This window comes from Rissa tridactyla, chromosome 19 (genome assembly GCF_028500815.1).
Source record: "Rissa tridactyla isolate bRisTri1 chromosome 19, bRisTri1.patW.cur.20221130, whole genome shotgun sequence".
NCBI lineage: Eukaryota > Metazoa > Chordata > Aves > Charadriiformes > Laridae > Rissa > Rissa tridactyla.
In genome coordinates, this window is record NC_071484.1 from 6458053 (window position 1) to 6481506 (window position 23454).

At 57.0% G+C, this 23454-nt stretch overlaps 3 protein-coding genes across 3 annotated transcripts in view; 2 read left to right on the forward strand and 1 right to left on the reverse strand.

Moving 5' to 3' along the window:
- Nucleotides 1–4088: 4088 nt before the first annotated feature.
- Nucleotides 4089–8645, forward strand: LRRC3C (leucine rich repeat containing 3C). Its single transcript, XM_054224755.1, has 2 exons — nt 4089–4172; nt 6174–8645. Exon 2 carries the CDS (start codon nt 6252–6254, stop codon nt 7032–7034), a length of 783 nt encoding a protein of 260 aa, XP_054080730.1. The 5' UTR covers nt 4089–4172; nt 6174–6251; the 3' UTR covers nt 7035–8645.
- A 4211-nt stretch (nt 8646–12856) lies between these two features.
- Nucleotides 12857–23454, forward strand: part of IKZF3 (IKAROS family zinc finger 3) — a 51951-nt gene continuing 41353 nt past the window's right edge. Inside the window, exon 1 of the mRNA XM_054224587.1 lies at nt 12857–12973. The gene's annotated coding sequence lies outside the window, so the exon portion shown is untranslated. The remainder of the gene's footprint in view (nt 12974–23454) is intronic.
- On the reverse strand, nt 15399–21863 carry ZPBP2 (zona pellucida binding protein 2). Its single transcript, XM_054224592.1, has 8 exons — nt 21761–21863; nt 20965–21045; nt 20339–20464; nt 19620–19781; nt 18529–18747; nt 17259–17344; nt 16521–16698; nt 15399–15980 (listed from the first exon to the last, which is right to left on the reverse strand). The coding sequence occupies exons 1-8, from the start codon at nt 21861–21863 to the stop codon at nt 15883–15885; spliced, it is 1053 nt and encodes a 350-aa protein (XP_054080567.1). The 3' UTR covers nt 15399–15882.

The window sequence follows — 23454 nt, forward strand, 5'->3', positions numbered from 1 at the left end:
CCCCCCCCGCGCCGCCGCGGCACGACGGGAGCTGTAGTCCCGGCAGAGCCGAGCGCCGCAGCCCGCCCCGGGAGAGGCGGGGCCGGGGCCGGGCTCACCACGGCGGGCGAGAGGGGCCGCCTCGGCGGTAGGGGGCGACGCTGGGGAGGCGAGGAGGGGATCCCCGGCCCCGGGGAGGGACCCCGGCCCCTCCGCCGGCATCGCGCACCCGTGGCTCCTCTGGCCACAGCATCCCACCTCCGGTCACTCTGATCCCCCTCTGATCCCCCTCTGATCCCTCTCTGATCCCTCTCTGATCCCACCCCTGCCCACCCTGAGCAGCACCGGGAGAGCGCTCGGGGGGGCTGCAGCCACCCCGCTCAGCACCCTGGGGGGGCTCAGACCCAGCTGGGGGCTTCCACCCTGCCCCAGTGAGGGTTGTCTCCCTCCCCTGCCGCCCTTCCCGGTGGAAAACAGCAGCCGGCGTTGTGGAAGCCTCCTGGGCAGGCCAGCAGCGTGCTGCCCGGGACGCCCGGCCAAGGTCAGGGGCTGGGAGCGCTGGATTCCAGCGCTGGAGTGCGGGGGGGAGACCATCTGGCCCCGCTTTTGTTTGCACAACCATCAAAGCGGATCGCGCGGTGCTGCCACGGCCCCTCGGAGCGCGCAGCCATCTGTGCTGGGCTTTGTCCGTGCCACCCGCTGCCGGCTCCTCCGCCCGGCAGCGGCGCAGGGCGCAGTGCCGTCGCCCAACGGCGAAGCCACTTTGTGCCACAAACAAACCCCCCACCTGGAGCTGAGCTGGGTCCCGGACCGAGCCGTGGTGGGTGCCCACGGCACAGCTCTGCCAGTGCCGCTCGCTGCCCCCAGCTTTGCATGGCCGCTCCCAGCCCTCCCTGGCCACTTGGCAAAGCCCGTTTGTGGGGCTTCGGCGTTGGCCCCCACAACAGCATCCCCGCGGGGCTCCCAGCTGAGCTCTGCATCCCCACCCTGTGTGCATCCATCTGCCCTCGGCACCAGCCACGCATCCGGCTCCAGGCCTGTGCCGTGTGCCGGCTGGGCACGGCGAGGGCACCAGGACCCCACCGGCTGCCGGGGCCAGGGTGGCTTGGGTGCCACGTGCTGGCACCGCGCTGCTGCCAGGGCACCGGGGCTGATTCCCGGAGCCAGAGCCCCCCGGCAGCTGCTCCCGGAGAGCTTTGGGCACTGTGGGGGACACGCACGCGGTGAAAGCAGCCACAGGGCTGCCGATGGGCGTTGCGGCCGCTGGCTAGGAGAACCCAGTCCCTGCCCGGCCTCTCCGGCGTGGCCTCGCCGCTGGGGTGAGGTGTGGGGATGCCGGGCGTGCAGAGGCGGGGGATCCCGCGGGAGCAGGGGGCGGCGGGCGAGGTGCGGGGATGCCGGCGTGCGGAGGCGGGGGATCCCGCGGGAGCTGGCCCTGCTTTGCAGGAGAGCCACGCACGCACGACAGCCTCTATTTTTATCCCCGCTCCTGCCTGACTGAGCAGCTCCCTCTGCGCGGTGACATCTAATTTAGCAGCTTCCCCGCACCCCGCTGGCTCCGCACGTGAGGGGGAAGCACAATGCGACAGCTATTTTTAAACGCCCATAAATATTAATCCCTCTCCGTGATGCAGCAGGCAGCCTCTCGCTGCCGGTGCGAGTGCGGGGGGGGATAGGGGGGGGAGTGAACCCACTCCATGGGCTCCCCAGACCGGATTCACCCACCCAGGGAACCCCGGCACAGGGGCGGGGGGTTCCCCGGGGGGGGGGGGATCCAGCCCCATCCACAGCCCAGGCTGGCAGCTGCCTGGACAAGCGTTTCCCCGGTGCTCGGCAGGGCTGTTCCAATACGGATTCCCATATGGATTCCCAGGCCTTGCTCGCTCCCGGCCTCCCTCCGTGCTCCCCTCCCGCTCTCCCGGGCTGCTGGTCCCGCTGCCCGGTCGATACCGCCTATATTTAGCACCGCGGTGGCAGCAAGAAGCCGGTGCTGGCTATTTTTAGCCATCCCCGGTGCGGCTGCGGGGAAGGGTCCGCGCGGGGTCGTGCTGCACTGCGGGCGCTGGGTTTTCAGGCTGGAGGGTGCCGTGTCCCAGCACACGGGACCCCCGTGGCACACAGCCCTGGTGCTGCTCCCGCTCCCAGGGTCTCTGCCCCCTGCTGCGGTGACCCACCACCTCTCCGGGTCCCAGTGTGAGCTGGGACAAGCCCCTGCCTGCCACCATGGCCCCTCGACGCCCACAGGGCCCGTCCCATGGCAAGCGGCTGTGCCATCCAGGGCTGGCCCCGTGCTCCTGTGGTCCCAGCACTGCTCCCGCTCCGTGCACAGCTCCTGGTGGCACTGGGACCAGTGATGGGCAGCACTGGGCTTCTCCACTCCCTGGCCAAATGGGGAGATGCCAGCGAAGGTGCCCCGGAGCACTGACCGTGGCTCCCCGGCTGCTGCCGGCCGTGTCCCAGGCCAGCCCTGCCCGGTGACACCCTGCCCGGCGACACCCTGCCCGGCGTTGGGCTTGGCTCGGGTCACAGAATCAGAATAGTTTGGGCTGGAAGGGACCTTTAAAGGCCATCGAGTCCCATCCCCTGCCATCAGCAGGGACATCTCCAACCCGACCAGGTCGCTCAGAGCCCCGTCCAACCTGGCCTGGGATGTTTCCAGGGATGGGGCATCTCCCACCTCCCTGGGCAACCTGGGCCAGGGCCTCACCAGCCTCAGCGTAAAAACTGGGTCCCAGCCCCAGCGATGGACAGACCGGCTGGGACACCCCGAGCATGGACCTGATGGACCTCATCGGCAGCCCCACAGCCACTCCGTACTGAAAGCTGCCCCGGCGTGTGCCGACCCTCCATCCCTGCGTGTGCCGACCCTCCCTCCCGGTGTGTGCCAACCCTCCATCCCGGCAAACCCTCGCTGGCTGCAGCACCCCGAGGTGTGGAGCCTGGAGCAGACTGGAAAACCACTTCACTTCCAGCTTGGCCCCGTCCCCGTCCTCTCCGCCTGGGTGCAGCTCCCCGGGGAGCGCGGGGATCCCGGGGGAGCGTCTGGCTGCAGCCCTGCCTGGCTGCTCCTCCCCCATCAGGTTTTGTTCTCCTAATTGAGCCGAGATCCAGGCCAGGCGCCCGGTAAACGGTTTATCCTCCCTGAGCAGCGGGAGAACGTCAACGTGCAGGGCTGGGCTCTCCTTCCAAGGAGAACCGGGGACCTGGCACCTGTGGCCACCGCCATCCTTTCGGCGGCACGGCAAGGGCACGGCCCCCGGCTCCGGTGCCCGGTGTCCCTCCGGGGCTCGGCCGGTGCCAGCGGGGAGCAGCGGGGGGTCGGGCCGGGGCAGGCGGAGCCCTCGCCCCTCGCGGTGGTCCCGGGCGCACCGGGACCGGCCCGGCCCGGTAACGGCGGCCGCTCTCCATGGTCCTGAGCCGGCCCCGCCGGTGCCCCGGGGCGGCGGAGCCCTGCGCAGCGCCGAGCCCCTGCCCAACCCAGGGACCCCCGGCCCGGGTGGCTCGGGGCTGGGCTGGGGGCCTGCTCCGTCCCCCACGGGGGGGCGGGAAGGCTGCTGCCCGCCTGCTGCCCGCCGCGGCTCGGGTTTCCCCGAGTAAGCGATGCCGGTGGTGAGCGGGGCGGGGGCGGGCGGGAGGGGACACCGTGGCCCCGCCGAGGAGGGGGGGGAACCTGCTCTCCCCACGGGGCCGGGGAGGGGCGGGGGGTCCCGGGGCTCTGGGGGTCGGCGGGGGCAGAGCCGGGGGGTGCACTGCGCCCGGTGGGGGATCGGGCTGGGGGCACCGGGGGGGTGCGGGGGCACCCCTACGCGGGGTCGGGGGGACGCGGCGGGTCGGGGGGGCGCGGTGCCCCCCGGGAGCCACTGTCGCCGGCTTCCCCGGGCTCGGGGATCCCGGCAGCTCCTCGCCGGATCTTCCCGATTCCCCCCCCGCGGGCTGCGGTCCCGGGGCAGAGCGTCTCCCGAGGGCGGGTGGCCGGAGAGGACCCGTGTGCGGGGCCGGGGGTGCTCGGCGCTGCACGGCCCCCCCCGGCGGGGCGGGCCGGGGGCGGGGAGCCCCGGGGAGGCCCGGGCGGAGGATCCCGCCCACCGGCCCCGCCGCCGCCGCCGGCTCCGGGCCCGCCGCGCTGCGCGGGGCGCGGCCGCTCCGGCCCGGGGCGCGGGGCCGCTCCGCCGCCGCGGGGCTGCGCACGGCAGGTGAGTCCGCACCGGGACCCCCCACCCCCGCCCCCGGCCCCGGGCAGGGCGGGAGCAGGGGAGGGGAGCGGGGGGGGTCCCCGGCAGCGCCGCGCCGGGCTGAGCTTCCCCCGGGGAAGCACCGGGGCTTCCCTCGCCCGCACCCCCCCCGGTGCCGAGCGGGGGCCGGGGGGAACCCCGGGCATCCCCGGCCGCGCTGAGCGCACGACGGATCCTGCCGCCCCGCACAGCCCGTCCTGTCCCCCCCTCGGCACCTCAACCGCCCTCCCCGGGGCTGGCGGCGACCCCCGGGGTCGGGCTGGGGACCCCCGTGCCCCGCTGTGGGCTGGGGACCCCGGCGTTGGTGGCGGGGGGGGGCTGGTCGTGCCCGTCCTCGCTGCGGTGCGTGGTCCGGAGCACCCTGGGCTGGGGACCACCGGAGCCCACCGGGGGGCCCTGGGGAGCCGCATCCCACCCGCGGGGGTGACCCGGCCCCCCGGGTCCCACGGACGAAGCACCCTCTGTCCCGGGCCATCGGCCCCCAGCTCAATCCGGTGGGATTCCTGCGGTGCCCGGCCCTGCGCTCGCCCCCGGCAGCGGGAGGTTGGTCCCAAGGGTTCGGCGTTTGCCCCAGGTTACTTCTGGCAGACTCGGGGGGCCGGTACCCCGAAGTGCCAGTGTGGCGCTGGGGTTCCTGGTGTCCTTCAGCTGCTCTGAGTCCTGGTCCCCGCTCGGGGGCCATGGGGAACCCCGGGGGGCCGGCAGCGCAGGGGTCGGCTCTGCACTGCCGCGACCTTGGGGTGTTTTGGTGCGGTTGGGCTGCGTTATGGTGCCCAGCAGTCGGGGTGCTCGCCCGGGCGGGGGTCCCGGCTGTGCTGTCAGGGCCACCCTTGGGTGGGCACCTCTGCCCCTCGCTGGGGAGCCCCGGTCAGCCCCCAGAAGCGGGTTTGCTGGTGGCAGGGTGCCCAGGGAGCCGGGGGTGGTGGGAGCAGCAGGCAGGCTTGCCCAGGAGGTGCCCGGGTGGCACAGCACGGGGCTTTCCGCAGCACGGAGCTTTGCCTGACGGGGTGCCACGGGGTGCCCTTTTACGCCGGTGTCTTCAATCCTGGGATGGTGGGGAGAGCTCTTGCATCCTGCTCAATGGCTCTGCCATCGTGGCCCTGCTGCGGACAGTTGGGGGCCCCTGGACGCGGCGGGACCCACATCTGGGAAAGCCGGGCAGCGCGCTCGCGGGGCTCGGACGTGGCCCTTATCTGCTGCCACCACCCTGGGAACTCGCTACACGCTCAGCTCCAGTGAATTTCCTTTTTCTGTTTTCGTTTCTTTCCTGCTGACGTTTTTCCCCTCCGGAATAAAGGGCTGGATGGGGACCATGGTTACCGGGTGGTATGGGCAGCCGGGCCCCGCGCCCAGGGTGGCACCGGGCAGGGGACAGTGGTGTCTCATCACCCGCCTGTACCCGTCCCCTCGAAAGGGGAAAACCTGACGTGTGTCTACGTGTGCCCCGGGCGCTGCTGGGGAGCGGGAACCTGCTCTGCCTCTGCCCACACATGTTTTCCATCGCGTTCCCCGGGGGCTGCCTGCAGCGGCTGCTTGCCTGGAGCCAGGGCTCGCCCACCGGCGCGTCCCGCCGGCTGCTGCTGCAGGATGGGTTGGTCTTCGGCGAGCGAGCGACCAAACTGCCGGTGACCTTGGCGGGGCGGGAGCTCACCCCCGCCTCCGTCTCAGCTCGAGCCGTCTCCGTTTGTTATAGCCCAGCTGCCGGCACGCAGGAGATGTGCCTTCGCTCGGCCCCTTGGGGCCTGATCCTGCCGCGGAGGAGCCCTGAGCGAGGCCGCTCGGGGTAGAGGATGGGGGAAAGTGGGAGCCATGCCGGCTGTCCCTGTCCCCGTCCCCGTCCCTGTCCCCATCCCCATCCCACGGCCAGGCTGCACAGGGAGTGATGCTCGCAGCTGGCACAGCAGCGGTTCTGCCCCTTGGCATCCCCTTTCTGACACTGTCCCTTTGCTGTCTCTGTCTCAGATGCACCGAATCCAGCTGAAACCACCACGGGTGAGAGCCGTTGGGCCAGTGGCTGCGTGAGAAGGCCAGCGCGGCACCATGCCTGCGGCAGAGCGGGTCCCCCTCCGCTCGGTGACCATGTGGCTGCTCCTGCAGAGCCTCCTCCTCCTGGCCTCCTGCCTCCCCTCAGCCGCCGCCTTCCCCAAGGGCTGCTACCCCTCGGAAGAGGAGGGGCTGAAGACCTTCCGCTGCAGCAACGCTCGGCTGACCGAGGTCCCCAGGGACATACCCAACGACACCAACAAGCTCTTCCTGGACTCCAACCGAATCCCCTTCCTGCCCCGTGACGCCTTCCGGGACCTGCCGCTCCTGCTGGAGCTGGACCTGTCCCACAACGCCATCGCCAGTGTCGAGAGCGGGGCTTTCCGGGGCCTGGCCGAGCACCTGCACTCTCTGGACTTGTCTTCCAACAGGCTGGTGTCGGTCAGCAAAGACGCCTTTAGCAACCTGAAGGCCAAGGTCAACCTCTCCAACAACCCCTGGCTGTGTGACTGCCGGCTGCAGGAGCTGATCCGCACGGTGGACCTGGCGGCCGGCTCCTCGGGCGGCATCGTGTGCCACTCCTCCGCGCAGGAGGAGCACGTCGGCAAAGCCTTCCTGCAGGTCATCGCCGACACGGACTTCTGCAACGTGTACAAAAAGACGACGGACATCGCCATGCTGGTCACCATGTTCGGCTGGTTCGCCATGGTGATCTCCTACCTGGTCTACTACGTGCGGCAGAACCAGGAGGATGCCCGGCGTCACCTGGAGTATCTCAAGTCCCTGCCCAGCAAGCAGCGAAGGTCGGAGGAGTCGTCCACCATCAGCACCGTGGTGTGAGGCACCGGCATCCCGCAGGACACGGGGATGCACGGAAGAGCTGGGGATCGGCCGCTCCGCAGGCTCGCCATGGCTGCAGGAGCTGCGGGGAGCCGCCGTCGTCGCACAGCAAGAGTCACGGATGTTTTTTCTCCCCGGGGAAGCGCCGTCTGGCAGCAGGAGCTGTGGTCAGCGAGCGCCGGGCTCTGGCGCAGCGAGGGGCGAAGTGGCCGCGGTCGGGGGCGGTTATCGGCGCCGAGCACAGAGCGGCCGCAGCATCCGCCCGCTGCCTCTGCGTTATGAAGGACCGGAGAGACCCCGAGCATCCCCCGGCACGCGGTTTTTTCTCCGACCGACCTGGACATTCGGACTTCATTTAAAACTTTTATATTTCCTTTGCCGAGATCCCTTGGGGCATTAACGGAATCGATGTTTTAATCCCTCCCCGGCTCACCCTGGGCTGCCCGAGGGATGTTCCCGGCAGCGCCGGTGCTGGCTCCCTGCCGGGCCAGGCAGCGGGGAAGGCTGGGCCATGGGGAGGAGCGGTACGGCCGCGAGGCCAGTGTCCTGATGGGTCACTGGCCCCGGGAAGGTGACGGGCTGTGACCGCAGCCCGGTGGGACCGAAGGACGGGGTGGGAGGTGGGGACGCATCGGTTGGGAAAGGCAAGAGGCAGGTCCGGGGTTGTCCCGCGCCGGCTCTCGTGCCGGACGGTGCCACCCCATCTCCCGTCTCGGCCCCCGCTGCTCCCCGCGCCTTTCCCGGCGGAGCGAGGGGTGTAGGGGGGGGTCCCTGCTCGGAGACGGGGTGGCTGGGGGGCAGCCCCAGCACCTGCCCCCTCGCAGCGCCCAGTTTCTCTACGAAGCAAACGGGGAAGAAGAAGCAAATGGGAAATGAGCTCCCCCGGGGCTGAGCCCTCCGGGGCCGCCAAGGGGTGCGGGTGCTGATGGGGGGACACCGGGGGGTCCAGGCGGTGGGTCCGGCCCTGCCGGGATGTCGGGGGGAGCGGGTTTCCCCTTGGTGCTCCCCGGGGGTGGGTGTTTGCGGACGGGTAGCACCCCCAGCAGCCTGCTCCCATCTGCCGCCACCGAGAGCTCCAGCCCTCACGCGAGGACTCCCAAGGCTGCCGACCGGTCACTGTGACGGGAAGCGGGGATGGAGGGAGCCGCCATGGCCCTTCCGCCCTCTCCCCACTCCCACACCACTGGCAGGAGCCTGAATCTCCCTTAAAATGCCCCAAAGTCCCTTCTTGACACTTCCAGTTATTGGGCTGCAGGTTCCTGGGGGCGGTGGGTAGAGGCCAGGCCGGGGGCGGGTGCGGGTGAGGGGGGTCAGTGCCCACCTTTGGGCGTGCGGGGTCCAAGCGGCAACTCGGAGCGAAGCCAGAGCAGACCCAGCCTCTTCCAACCGAGCGTCTGGCCCCTGAGAGAGCTGGTTTTGCCAGTTTCGCCCTTTTTTTTAAAACCAACTGAAGCGAAATTGCCTTAATTCACCAAGAGCACCAACCAAAGCTGCTTGAACACCCTCCGTGCCAGGCCAGACACGGCTCCGGCTGCCCCGGTGCTGCGGGGGCTCCGGCTCCGGCTGCTCCCGTCTCCCGGCGCCCGCGTGCCTGTGGGAGCCGTGGGATGGAGCCGGCGGGGGAGCGGCGCCCGCGCCCTTCCACAAGTGCCTCGTCTCCCAGCGCAGACCAGGGGCTCTGCAACGCACAAACGCCTCAGCCCCCAGCTCCCATCCAGGCGTCCCCCGGCCCCACAGCCCCACGGCAGCTCCCCCCAGCCCCATACAACCGGCTCCAGAGAAAAGGGGCTGGGGGGGACCGGACCGAGCCACCGACAGTGGCTGCACCGTGGCCCCGGGCGCTGCTCCCCCGCGGGCATCGCAGCGTGAGGGGACACCCGGGACCGTCCGACCCAATGTGTGTTTTGTTTAAGGGACCTTTTACGTTCTTACTTTATACGACAATAAAGTTGGCTTTTACTTTGGAGCCCGTGCCCGGCGTGTGCCGTGTGTGCGTCTGTGGGGGGCACAGGGTGCTGCTTTGGGCCGAGGCGGGTGGCATCACCCTGTGCCAGGGCCACCCCTGTCCCTGGCGACATCCTGGCCGCAGGGGAAGGGCGACAGGCGCCCACCACAGCCCATGTCTTCCCAGAGCCGCCTCCGGCTCTGCTGGGTGTTTCGGCAACACGATACCCGCTCCCTGCGGTAACCCTGCCTTCCCCTTCAATAAATGAACACCCGGAGCCTCGGCTCCCGGAGCGCGGCTCATGTCACCGGCACGGTGCCGGTCCCTGAGCCGCGTCGCGCCGGGACATTGTGGGGCCATTTGTGGGGGCCCTGCCCTCTCCCTGCCCTCCCGTCCCCACCAGAGCAGACCCGGGCATTGCGTGGCACACGAGGAGGGACCACGGTGGCCAGGGAGGACAAGCCCTTCCCGATGCCCGCGGTCCCCCCGGTCCCCACGAGGGCCATGGCACCCGCGGTGGCCCAGTGCTGGTTCACCGGCACCTTGCCCTGGGTGGTGCGTGCCAAAGCGTGGTGCCATGGAGGGTGAAACCCGGGACCTAACGTGGAGCGACAGCTCCCGCTCGCGGGACATTAACCTTGTTTGTCACGTGGCTGTCTCCAGACGCGGCGTGGCACGGTGCGGCCACCACAGCCCGCAGACCCCGGGCTCCCGAGCAGATGGCTGCCGTCCCCCACCCCGCTTCTCTCCTCGGGGACCCTCCTCCCGTGGCCCCGGAGCAGCTGGGGAGGGCCGGGGGATGCAGCGAGATGGGCGTCCCCGGCTGCCACCGCATCCCCGGGGTCCCACGGGTGTCCCCCCATGGGGCTGGATAACACCGAGCCCCCAGGGGCCAGCCCCGGGGCTCCTGCCCGAGGGCTTATCAGGATGGAAACCACCAGGCTCGTTACAGCCTACACTAACGAGCACAGGGGAGAGGAGGTGGATTCCGGTGGCAGCCGCCGGCTGGTTGTGGAACAGTCGCTGGCCTGCGTGGTTGGGCAGGGAAATAAAATATAAAAATATAAAAAAAAAAAATACGAAAACCTTATGAAAAAGTGCAAAAAGCTTCGGGAAGACAATTTGGTCTGGGACGGGCTGAATTGCACTGGATTTATGCCGTTAGTAATCTCGGATATTTAATCAGGTGTTGCAGGGAATGGGGAAGAGCAGAAAACCAGGATTAAGGGAATATTTCCAGGGGGTGCCTGTGGCCGAGCCGGGGTGTCGGGGGGGTCTCGGGGCGGGGGCGGGGGGGGTCTGGGCGAGCACAGGAGGAGGTCTGGGGCCGGCAGCCTGCCAGGCATCTCCCATCCCAAGGAGAGCTTTTTCTCGTCTCTATTACCCTATCACTATTTACTCTCCAGCCGCAAGTAGCCGAGGGCAAACTCCCGCCGGGGAGCTGGGAGCCGGCGCTCGGCGGTGGCGGGTGTAGGGGGGAGCTCGGCGTTAAAGTCAACGCTTCTCCTTAAGCGAGGAAATATAATCACCCGTTTTAATACTGCGTTTCCGAGTGATTCGTTTCCTGATGTACTGTAGATTTATCTGCCGGGATCAGCAGCGGGAGAATTAGCGGCGTGACCTCCTTCTGTACGGTTCCAGCACGCTGGTAAATCTCTGTTATTAACGTCAGGGTGCTCTGCCCACCCTGGAAGGTAATTACCCAGGCGGGTAATTAACTGGGCTGCCCCGGGGAGGGCCGTTCTTCCTCTGCGGGATGGAGGAAAAGGTGTTACTGGGGCAAGATTTAAGAACCGGGTCCTTGTTGGCAGTGACGCCTCTTCTGACCCCGAATGCCCCGGGACCGAGCGATGTTCCCGGGGAGCTGCGTCGTACCCGGCTCCGCTGGAAATTCGGTGGTTTATTGAGTCGCTGGTGGGAGCCCGGCTGCGGGTCCGTCCTTCCAGCCCCGGCGACGGAGGCTCTGCGCCGTGGTTGCTTTTGCGGGGCGGTGTGTGTTTTAGAGGAAAGGTAAAGCAACGTTTCCCTCAGCCCGTGGACGAAGCGCGTTCAGCAGCCGCGGCCCCAGACTGCATCCTGAACTTTTAACTGATTAGATTTAGAAGGGGGAAGGAAGGATGTCTAATTGTTTAATTTCCACAATTATAAAAATATTTATAAATAATTAGGACTGATGGCAGCAATTACCCTGTGATTAAAGCCGGTCTACACTTCATCAACAGCCCTTCAGTTATGTAGCCTTATTTATTTATTTTCACCACAAAAAAAATCCATTTACAGTGGCATTGCTGCCAATAATGAATCATACTTATTCACTGCCTGCAAAGGACTCACTAATCCGATGATGTTGCTCGTTATAGGAACGGTGCCGAGCAGAAAACGCGGTCACTGGACTTCGGCAGGAGGAAATTTAATTTCAGCGGATAGGAAACTGAAGCAGAGCTAAAAATCACAGCGAGTCTTCCCGTGCATGTGGTTAAGAGCTCAGCATTTAAGCTGGCAGCACGCTCCCCTCCTGACTCGCCGGTCATTTTCCCTCCTCTCCGCCGTCCAAGCCGGGCGTCGCTGGGCAGAGGGATCATTTCTCTGATTGCCATTTTTTAAGGACAAGGTTGTGCCTGGTAATAAAAGAGGGGAACCTGCAAAGCTTCCCATGTCAGAAGGAAACATTGTCTTCCCAGGCACTTTTCCTGCCCCGGCAGGGGATGTGGGGCCGTCAGCACCCGTGGGCTGGGGCTGGGGCTGGTGTCTGTGCCGTGACCCCCATCCCACTGCCACCCCAGCACCCACTGCCTGCCTGCGGCCTTGCTCCAGGACAGGATTTCGGTGCCAGAAAGCAGCACAAGCTCCTTTTTCCATTTTTTCCCCTGGTCCCGGTTCAGCAGAGCGCGTGAAAATAGGTGTAATTTTACATAAAGGATTGGTCCCATCGAGGAATTCACCGCGGCTGCTGCACCTAAATCGTCTTTGCCTTTGCCACCAGCCCTCGGCTCCCGCCGCTGGTTTGACCCAGAACAGCCGATTCCCTTCGGCGTGACGTCCCAGCGCTGCTCCCAGCCCCACAAGAGCACGGCTGCACGTGGGATTTCATCTCTCGTGACACCCGTGCTCACCGAGGCCCAGAGCTGCATCCCGGGATGTCCCCCCGCCAGCCAGCCCAGAGCACCTGCAGTGTCACCGGGGGGTTACCGGGGACAGAAATGATACCCTCGACTCTTGGCCAGGCTTCGTTTTCAAGCCACTTTCCACCAGCTGGTCCAGGCTCCTGGACTAGCTCCCTGGGGGAATTCCTGGGGGATGGATTAAAATCATGGATGGGACGGGACTTTTAAAGGTCATCGAATCCAGCCTCTTGCCATGAGCTGGGACATCTCCAACCAGACCAGGTCGCTCAGAGCCCCGTCCAACCTGGCCTGGGATGTTTCCAGGGATGGGGCATCTCCCACCTCCCTGGGCAACCCCAGCCAGGGGCTCACCACCCTCAGCGTAAAACATTTCTTCCTTAGGTCTAGGCTAAATCTCCCCTCTTTCCGTTTAAAGCCATTACCCCTTGTTCTATCGCAACAAACCCTGCTAAAAAGTCAGTCCCCGTCTTTCCCTTTAAGTACTGGAAGGCTGGGGGGGGCCTTTCCTTGAGTGGGGGCTGCCCCTGCTGTTCCCATGGCTCAGCCCCTTGTCCCAGGTGTGATGAGTTCCTGGGATGTGACGATCCCAGGGCACCTCTTCCCCCCCCCCCATCCTCCCTCCCCACAGCCCCTCTCCTTATCTGCTGGGCAGACTGGTGTTCCTCAGCACTTTGAGGTGAGCTGCAGTGCGTTGTGCTGGCGTTTTGGGCAGCCCTGTGCCTTGTTTGACTCCCGCCGACTTAAATTCAGAGGAGCAGCTCGCTCGTGGGCTAACGGAGATGCTGCGGGGAGTCAGCAGACAACATTCCCACGGAGCGGAGGTGTCACCGTCACCCCGGCAGACGTGACACCGGTGCGGCGGCTCTGCAGTGAGTGTTTTAACATCTGCTTGTTAAGTGTTTCTCAAGTGGTTTGTTCCAGGCTGGGAAAAGGCAGCTCTGATGTTAAAACAATGGGCTGCGGCTTCCAGTTGGCAGATGATTGTTTTTGTCATTCGTGGATGTTTAAAAGCACTCCTGCGCTGTCGGTGCCGAGCCTGTGGGGAGGGCTGAGTTACCGGAGGCCCTGTGGGGAAAAGGGGACAGGAAGCTTTAAGCTCTGAATGTGTTATTGGTGAGAATTCATCGCTACTCCTGAGGCGCTGTGATCGTCCTTCGCAGAAAGCGGGATTAGAGCTGCCTGGCTGGGGTTAAAGCAGCGCTGAGCCTCGCAGGAGCGACCAGGGGTTCCCCCGCTGCGCCGAAAGCATCGGCTACAGCCCGTGTTTCCAAGAGGAAGATGTCTAAAAACAGAGCAGAGTGGAGAGAGAAGAAAAAAAAAAAAAAAAAGAGGATTTAAAGCCAGGAGGAAGGCTCTGGCAATTCCTCGTGAGCTATTGCAGCTGGGGGAGGTAGAGAGCGGTCGTAAAAAGTAAAGGTGAGGTGAAGTGAGAGCTGATTACAGCGATTTGTAAAATCTGAAGTGTGAGAGCGATTCAGCAGCTCGGGAGAAGGGACGGGAGCGAGCTGCGAGGGACGGCACGGCATAAATAAAAGATTCGGCTGCGTTCGGGGCTGTCGCAGGCAGTGAAGGCAGAGAGAGAGAACTTACACAGGAAAGGTCAGAGTGAAGCCGTTTCACATCAGTCTTTCATGAAAGTCTCCACAGAATTAATGACACAAACTCCTCTGCGAGGCAATACTGAAATATTTGACCTATTTCTTCTACTTTTAAGGCCCGCTGGAAAACTTGAGGCACTGTAAGAGTGCCTCTATAAAAATATATATATTTTTAATATATAAAAATATATAAAAATATATAAACTATACCCCCAGTTTTTAGAAGGAGGAGGGAGTGTTTATTGTGACTCACTTGCTGTTGCACTTAGTACCTACTTACTGCTTTTTTTCCCCCATAATTTATGTATGTGGCATTCCTCTGTTGTGAAATAGGCCAAGAGACTCAAGCAGCAATCTCCGAGCCCGTCTGCTTAATCTGTATAAGCCTGCACCGTGCACACAGTGTCCAGTTGGCAGCTAAGATAATCAGCCTACAGGCAGTTTAAATGTTCGTTACAGTACATCTTATTCGTCAGTATTTAATAAGTAATGATTCTGAAAAGCTCGGAGCGTGGTCTGCGCCCGTACCATCTCCTGCTGTGCTCCTGTCAAAATGGATAAGTTAAACTGGGTTGAATCTGCTCGATTTTTGGATGAATACCCACCAAGGAATTTCTAGATGCCATAAGAAGTTGCGGTTATTGAGTAGGAGGTGCTCTTTTCCTTGACTTAGTCCTACATAGTGCAAAAACAGAAAGGAAAGGCTCTGTGCTGGGCAGCCAGGCATGGCTCTTCAAGCTGGGTGCGCGCAGAGTCCCCTTTGCCCGGATTGTGGGGGGTTACGCCACCGTTGCACAAGTGGCTTCAAAAGGGGCCGCGTTGGCCAGCTGTGCTTCGCGAGGGAAAGGAGGGTGAGAGTTCTTTGGTGTCCCTTGACAAAGTGAGGCTGGAAGGCAGCAGCTCCTGGCAAGGAACGGTTTACAAAGGTTAAAAACGAGTTTTAAAAACCACTGTTCTGGTGGCTCCACTGTGGCCTGGGAACCCTGCTCCAGCGGGCTCGCGCAGCCCGTGCTCTTCACGTCCCGGGCTGGTGAGAACACAGGGTTACTCGTGAAGCTCTGGAGAGTAGTACAATAATCTTTACTAACAGTGCTTTATGAGCAAAATGATGAATTGCTGCAGATCCAGCAGCTAACCTTCAAAAGCAGATCGGAGTAAGTCTTTTCTGGGAAGAAAACTTTCCCATTATCTCAGTGCTTTGGCAATTTGTATCTTGACTTGTTACTCATCCGGTGAACCTGACAGGAATTTACAGCTGGTGTGAGAGGATCATCTGCTCGTACAGCACCTGGGGCCAGCAGAGCTCTGCCATGAGGATTTGATGCAGCTGAAGGAAAACATGCAGCAGCAAGCAGGCAGAGGCGGCTCTGCAGCCTCTCCCCTTCCCTGGGACATACCCGCTTCTTTCTGGGGAGCAGCAGACAAAGAGAGAACCATAAAAGCTGGGTCCTTAATTCTCCCGACTTCTGGGCTGTTGAATTTCTTATTAACCCCCTCTCTTGTCTCAGGGACCCAATTTCACGTTCCACTCCCCGGTGTCTGCTCATCAGCAGAGCTCCCACTGGCGGCAGCGACACGGGAAGCCCTGAGCACGTCAGTGTCCAATAACTGCTGCATTGTACGACTCTGCCCGGGGCAGGCTGTAACACTTCAAGCACAGAGAAAGAAATGGGGGAAAAAACAAAGGGAAGGACGTTTAATGCTTTTAAATCACGAAGATTAAATATTTCTATTAATATCAGCTAGAAATTGCTCACAGAGATTCTGGCATGTATCATTATGGTACATAATTCCACTACAACTATCTGCCATCTCTCCCTGAATTGTTTATAGCTCCTTTATGCTCTCAGAGCAAACTGCAGCACAGAGCTGTGGCGTGTCTGGTGTCACCACCGAGAAACAGACCCTTTGCACTAACAGCCATGTGACAAACATCCTTTTTTTTTTTTTTCATTGAATTACTTTACCTTGCGTGAACACCTCGTTTTATGCATCACTTCTGCAGTCTAAGTGGTCCCTGAATACAGAAAATCTAGGGGTGCATGAATGATGCTGTTTTGTGATTGTTCAAAAAGGCATGTAGGATTCTAGAATTGGCAGCTAAAAATGAAAAGAACATCACAAAACCAAGAATGCTTTCACAGCTGCTCTTCAGGTTTCCAATTTCTGTCGTCAGTTTATTAGCAAGATCTTGCTCCGTACATTTTGACTCGAGGCCTCGTACAAGTCTGGCAGGTCACCTCGTTGTTAGGACTGAAAGTTCCAGGACCACAAACCACTGTGGAGGGAACAGAGTCAGTGTTTCAGCCAGCTCCCCTCTGCCTCGGCTGGGGCTGGGACCATCACACACCACCGCCCACCTTCTCAACGCGGTCAATGGGATCTTGACTTTCCCAAGCTCCTGAGCCTGCCCCTCGCTAAATACCCCGAACTCCAGAACCAGCCCTAGGTGCTTCTGGCAAAAGATCTCTTAAAACAGCCAAGTGTTTTCTAGCAGCACTACCATTAAGGTAATTGTTTCTTAGTTGCTCTATAACCTGAGCATAGTCACTCACCAGTGACCTGGAAGAAAAAAACCCACTTCACTGCTTCCACTTACTCTATTCGGAAATACAGTTACACCTACGAGCACACTAACAAACACCGCCAGCTCGTTTTCTGTTCCTATCAGGCTTTTTAAATCTGTGATGTGAATACCTTTTCAAAAGATGAATGGAAATATCATCGCTCTTGACACTGATATTTACCAACTACTCTTCAGAGAAACCTGTAATCAGAGCTAATAAGCTACAGTTAAATCAATGTGTGTTATATTTACCGCAGCAGCTAGCGCAGTTCTTGTGGGTGATATCGTTTTTCCCAAAACCTGGTCGACAGCTGTCGATGCGAATAACTGAGAAACTGTTGTCCATATAGTGTATTATAGGAACAGTTTGAAACCGGTGCTTCAAAGCATACGTCTGCTTATGGAAAAACTCTCCAATTCGATCTCTTGCCTAAAATTTTGAAACATTGGAAGAATAAACAAAGAGTCAGTTGGGGTTTTTTTATTTTAAAATACCAGTAAATACTTTATAGTCCTGATTCCCCCCCACACTGAACTGTCACCTTAACTGGGAGTCCTCCTTTGGCTTCAGAGGGCCTGGGATCACACCCAGTACCTGACAGCATGGTTTAACGTTCAGAAGCCAGAGAGAACAGATTTTAGACATCGTCTACAGTAGACTTACTTTAAACTGTATTCCATTTACCAAATGATAAATCAAATAATTAGTTTAGAGATATTTATAATTCTTAGAGGTAAATATAAAGGAAATAATAAGCCTGATTTTTTTTTTTAATTTTTTTTTTTTAAACGGTTTGGATCAATTTGACCTTTAAAAACAGTTTTCCATCCTGAACTGATTTATTTGAAATCCATGAATCGTCATTTACAAAGATATTAATCCCATAAAATCTGGGTGAAGCTGGATTACTGCCAGTCAAATCTGTAGATGCTAAGGCAGAAATTAGTGTTAAATACGCGGAGGAGGCAGAAGGGTGGCTGACACAGAACCTCTTGAACTCTCATGTTTGTTGCAGCTTCGCAGTCGTAAGGAACCTGGTGGCAAACTGCTTCCCATCCTGGTGCAAAAGGATTTACTGTGGTGGTGGGGGGAAAAAGATACATGTGCATGTGGTGAAGAATATATTACAATGAACTCAAATACTTCAAGCAGGTATCTTTAGGTTCATTTCAAAAAAACATCGACAAATAAAATGCATTACTGCTTTTAGCATCCTGTGGTTCTCGCTTCACCCTATCGTACCCTCTTAATTTTGCCTCTAATTTGTGGAGAATGGTGATTTTGGTTTTTTCCTTTCACCCGTCTGCAGTCAAGGTCATGTTTTGGAAACAGCTCTTTTTTGTATTGGGTGTATTTGAATGTTGAAAAAATGAGTGACCGATAAAAGGGGAAAAAACAGTTTTGGTCCTGTTGGTTTCTATCCAGTTACTTAAATCACTTTGTTCCAGTAAGAGTCAGAGGTCAACCAGTAAAATAATGTGGGGAAAAATATGCTAAGCTGACAGGCAGAATGGAATGAAATTCTCACATAGTACCCCCAGGTTACAGAAAGGGCTGAAGTTTTATGTAAACTTAAAACCTTCAGGTCTTAAGTTTGTTCTGAACGTGTCTTGACTTTACTGAGGAGAAAATGATCACAAAACCATCCCATAACCTGTTGGATGGTCCCTTTTGGCATACGACGAGAACAGATACAGGAGAGAATGTGGTCAAAGCATTAATGAATAACTTCCTTTCCTCAGCGATAAAACATCTCTAAATTAGGGCAGCCATCAGGGTTGATTTAGCTTGTTTTGCAAGGCAATACAGCCACATGGGTATTACCATAAGGGAACTGTGAGGCTCTTACATTTAACCTCTGTGCAGTTTCCTAGAATTAAGCAAAACCACAGAGGTCACAGACTTATTAAAAATCAAATAATGAAAACCAAATATGGCTGTTTTTCTTTAAAAAAAAATAAAAATCACATCATGGGATCTTAGCAGCTATCTCCTTTCACCAGTCCTTCCAAACTGCACACCTTCGAAAGCAACATTTCTCACTAAGGTTGTAAGTACAATGCTACAAATTCAACGTATAAACTGCATTTTAGCTCCATCTGTGGGCTATTAAGAAAAAATACAGGGGCTCCAAAAGAAAGCAGGGAAACAGCTTCTGAAGCTATACTCGACTTCAATGTATTTCAGATGATGTTTATAGTACTCTCGGGTTGTTCATAAATAGATGTTCCCTGCCAAACAAACATTGAAATCTGTTACCTTGAAAGCTAACAAATAGTTCGTGCAGGAGGCCTTGTTTTGGTAGCTTGACAGAATGGCATTTGCAGGATGAGTCTATGATGTGACACGTCAGATCAGAGATGATGTTGTTTAAGATTTTCTTTAGTTCCTCAAAGAACAGGCTGTTAGCTGCCAGCTCGCATTCCCTTGTAGTAAAGCGAACAAATGCCTGATACGCATGGTCAGCTTCTCTGTAGGCTTAAAGAAAACAGTTTGTGTGTGAGTTCTGCGGTGAAGTTGCAAGTTGAATCTTATACAGAACCTTATCATCTGCATCAGTGTACTTTGTATCTGAAACACAGGCTCTTGTTCAAAAGTAAACAAATAAATAAAGCTTACTCATTAACCAGAACAAATTTATCCCTGTCATAGCTGACTCAAATAGTAAGACACCTTTTAGTTAAAAATTTACAGGAATTTATGTATTTATGTTACCAGGCTCTGCTCCCAACTATTAAAATAAAAAGGGAGGCGAACAGTAAAATAACACAGAACTAGCATGTCTACAAAGTTGTGTAATGGAAATGGACTGGGATTACCCAAAAACATTCTATGCAATTATGGTGTAGGAGTGAATGTTTTTAAAATTATTTTAAAAGTTAGTGTTTCTCCAGCATTTTTGGAAATGTTATTTTGTGGGTGGGGAGGTGATATTGGTGACCGGTGGTTACGAACAGTGGAAGAAGGCTCGAGTGCAGCTGGCGCGGTGGGGGCAGAGGGCTCATTCTGCACCAGCGTATGGTCGGTTTGGTAATCTCTCGCAGGAGACGGCGCTCAGACACGAGCTTCCTTTTCAGATCTTGGATATCACTGCAATTACTGTGGTTCACTTTGTTCTTATTAAGGGCAGAGATTATGTCATTCTTTGAGTGGCCGTGTATCCTTCGTAGCAGTTATTTAAAACTTTTTCCAAAACTGTGAGGGGGGGTGTGTGTGTATAAATATAAACAATTTATTTTCTATTCTGGGAGAAAATGTTAACTAATTGTTTCTTTTAATCAAGCCTTGCAATAAACATGCACTTCACAAAGGCTATGTGCATTAGCTTAGTAGTAAGTTAGCAATCTTACCATATACCATAAATTGATATGCCTCAAACATTTCTCTTTCTTCTTGTGTTGTAGTTTCTATGATTTTGTGAGAAAGAGTGCAAGTATAGGCTCCAGACATAGACTCCTTAAAACCCATCACCATCAGCTTTCCTGTTTCTGTAAGATTCACATACCTTCGCCCTAGAATAGAAACAGGAAACACTTGATTACTGGAAATGTTTGGTTTCTGATGTTCAGCTCATTTAGAACATTTGAAGATGAGATCTTTTTCTAGTACATAATGAGACTTGATTCGTGCTACTCTGCAACAGTCTAAAATTTATGACCTTTAGGACTTATTGCAAGTTTCCTCCTATCTCAAGCATTTGAAAATTTTAGGGGGAGAAATGTAGTCTGATGTCAGACCTTGTGGAAAAAATTGACAAAGGACCAAGTGACTGTTTGGACCCACCGTCCTATTGTAGGGTGGCATCAGTAGAAAGAAGGAAAATATGTGATTTCAGGTACAGTAATCTACTTAGCCATTTGTGGTCGACTTTTTCCCTTGTAAATAGAAAACAGAAACTATTTCTCTATCTCAGCATACTTTCCTGATGGCCTCCCCGCCCCTCAAGGCAGAGGCTGTTACTAAGTTTGTGAAAAAGTACCGTACGAAGCCTGTTCTATTAGTGACTGGGGAAAAAATGGCTAAGGCAGGCAGGCTGGAAATCCTTTGTAGTCCGAACAAAGTGACTAACCTTCTAATTTTTTTCCATCTGGACCAATCCACAAATACTTGGGATCTATTAGTTCTTCTTGAGAACGAGCCAAATCCATACATACTAGAAACGGGCTGTTTGCAAACACCTTAACGTAAACGCTAACTGGAATACAAGAGAAGAAGAAATGCTTATATGGCATGAAAGCACCAAAACACGCGTTTAAGAAAAAAATACTAATTTGATGTCATGCAAAATTTACTTTTCATGTTTGGACTTGAGAAGTATAAGGTTAATTTTCTTTATCTCCGTTTGCTGTTATTAATAAATCACGGAACTGTCCACGGCGTGGTTGGTGCTGACTGGGCGGAGGAGACGCGTCGGTCCCCCACAAATCGCGTTGCAGGGTCACCAAAATCACCAGATTTTGAGACTGTTGCTGAGTGGGACCCTCATGTAGACCTTAAATTTTCAGAAGGGGCTTTAGAGCAGCACCACGGGGCAAATGTATTTCTAAACCCAACCCTGAGTCTGGAGTCTCCAGCATTGTGTTTAGCTGTTGCGTCCGTGTGTAGGGTTGTCTCTGTGATCACTGTATTAAAACTCCGTTTTAAAAGCCTAGTAAGACCTCAAAAAAAAAAAAAAGATAAAAAAGACAAGTTTACCTTCATGTTTGATATCGCCATAAACATAATTCTTTTCTACTAAACCAACAGAATGTCGCTCTTCCATAGGTACAGCTCTCACTGTAGGGAAAAGGACTTAGAATGTTATGGAGAGAAATCTCAATGTGCGATTGCTAATCTTTTATTTTGTCCTAGTGAGTTTCTTGCCTTATTTTTCCTTTCTCCTCATGTCCTTTTCTTAAAAACGTGAGCTCTGACTTGCCTGGTTTTGTTGCTTCAGTGCCCAGGTTGCAAACCTGACTTTATACAGCAGGTTCTAACCAAGCTGAGCCTTTCTCTTTACAAAAAGCCAGTAAAATAGCTATAAAATCTAACTAGAAAGCTAAGGCTCTTCGCAGCGACCCCAGGGAGAACCAGGACGGGTGCAATGTGGTGATATTGAGCATGATATTGAGTTTTGAAGCACCTGTGAGCTTTTGCCTTTGGGAAGTGGTGGGCAGATGTCCAGGCGTGAGGGTTTCTGTTATGAGAGCCCCCAGGAGAGGTGAAAATTGTGATGATTTGTGCTTTTTTGGGCCATGGTGGATGACTAGGATGGCCCTGTGCAACCGCTGCCATCCAGGACTCGGGTGTGAGGGAGAAGGTGCTGCTGGGACCCGCACCTTCCCACTTAAAAGGCATTTTATGGCTGAAGGACGGTGCTGCAGAGCACAACCGCTCCCCTCAGAGAGGTGTCCCCACAGCTGAGGGCTGCCCCCCGCCCCGGCCCTCAGCAGCCTCCTGAGGAGCCGGCACCGGGGGGAGGCCGCCCCCCTGCCGCTCCCTCCCTCCGTACCTGCGCCGGGACCGCCCCAGCCCGCCATCACGGCGGCCACCGCCGCCGCCATCCCCAGCAGCGCCCGCGGCGGGGAGCGCGGCCTCCCGCCGCCCCCCGCCATGCCGCCGCCGCCCCCCCGCCCTCCGCCCCAACGGCCGCCGCGCGCCGGCAACCGCCCTGCGCGCGCCCGCCGCTTCCCGCCCTTTTCCTCCCCTCAGCGGCGGGGGCGGGCGGGCCATCGCCTCAGTGCGGCGCTTCGGGCGGGAAAGGGCGTCCCCGGCTCCTCACCCTTTTCTTCCTCACCCCACCCCCTGCCTTTTAAACATTCCTTTATTTTTTTTTTTTTTGGGGGGGGGGGGGGGGAGGGGAGGGGGGCGTGTGTGTCTCACAGGGCTGTGAAGGGCGGCAGGTGCCAGCCGCCCCCCTGGGCTCCGGCGCTGTCACGCCTCACCGCCAGGCTTGAGAAACTACCAGGTCGCTCTTCCACAGTGCATAGCGAAATTTATTTTTGACTCTTATGAAGTGTTTCCACTGTTGTGGGCAAGGGTAGGAAACTCCAGGGGCAGGAGAGAATGGGTTCAGGCATGGGCTGTGGTCTGTTTGCCCCATAACCGCAGGGAAGGCCGGGTTGGCGCCCCCAGCTCCAGGTTTTGAGGTAATGGCAGGCTCTGCACACCGGGGTGTTCTTCAGCTGCAGGTTTCTGGAGCAAGTAGTTGTGGGACACGTACTTTCAGCTTAAAAACAACAAAAAAAACCATTCCTGCCGCTTGCTATGAGAAAGACTGAAAATAAGAGTTGGGCATATCCTGTTGGCTCAAAAACAGAGCTGAGTGCCACATTCTTACTTGAAGTACTCAGTGGTTTTTAAGTCAGTTACATGTTTTGTAAGACTTGCTTATGACTTATAAACGCTTAAAAGTAGAAATATTTTGTTTCTACAGTGGGTGTCATAAAAATACTCAGGAAACTCAGCTGAACAGGGAGAGGAGGGAGCTTGCATTTGACCACACCGCACATGGTGAGACACTCAAGAGCAGGAACTGTGGCCAAGCCTCTGGTAATTAGCTAAATCATATTTAATGTGCAGCCTCAGGCCACGCCAGTGTCCAAAATTGATAGAATAGTATTTGCATAACAAATAGGGAAGCAGCCAACACAGGAATGATAGTTATTTTTGTAGATAGCTGTAAAAGTTTTAATTCAGTGCTTCCATGCAAAAAAAAAAGCACTGAAGTTACAAGTTTTCTTTAATAAAGCATACCAACAAAAAGCGTGAAAATGAAGCTATCAAATTATTGACAGAAAATACTTTCACTCAGGCCTGGTGGCATTTTAAAGTAGTGTCCCTCTCATTTCATGTCTTGCAAAACTCATTGCTCTACTAAATGTGCGTTGCCTCATTATCGCACTTCTCTCTCTTTGCAGGGAAGCGGCTGCACTTTCTGCTTCCTTAGACCAAGATATTAACTCTCAAGTGGTCGGTTAAGGTATAAGAATTATGTCAGGGTTTTCATTTTTAATTTCCTTGGGCTGCTGCACGGTTTGCAATTAGGACCACCTCAAAAGATCCAGCGTTCCCATGTGTTGAATGTTTTCAGTTTTACTCAAAGTTAACATTTCACGCTTACGCTGTATAGGCAAAATGATTCAGTTTTTAACGTGTCTGCTACAAACTAGTCATATTTCAGTCTGAACATCCTCTCTTCCTAAG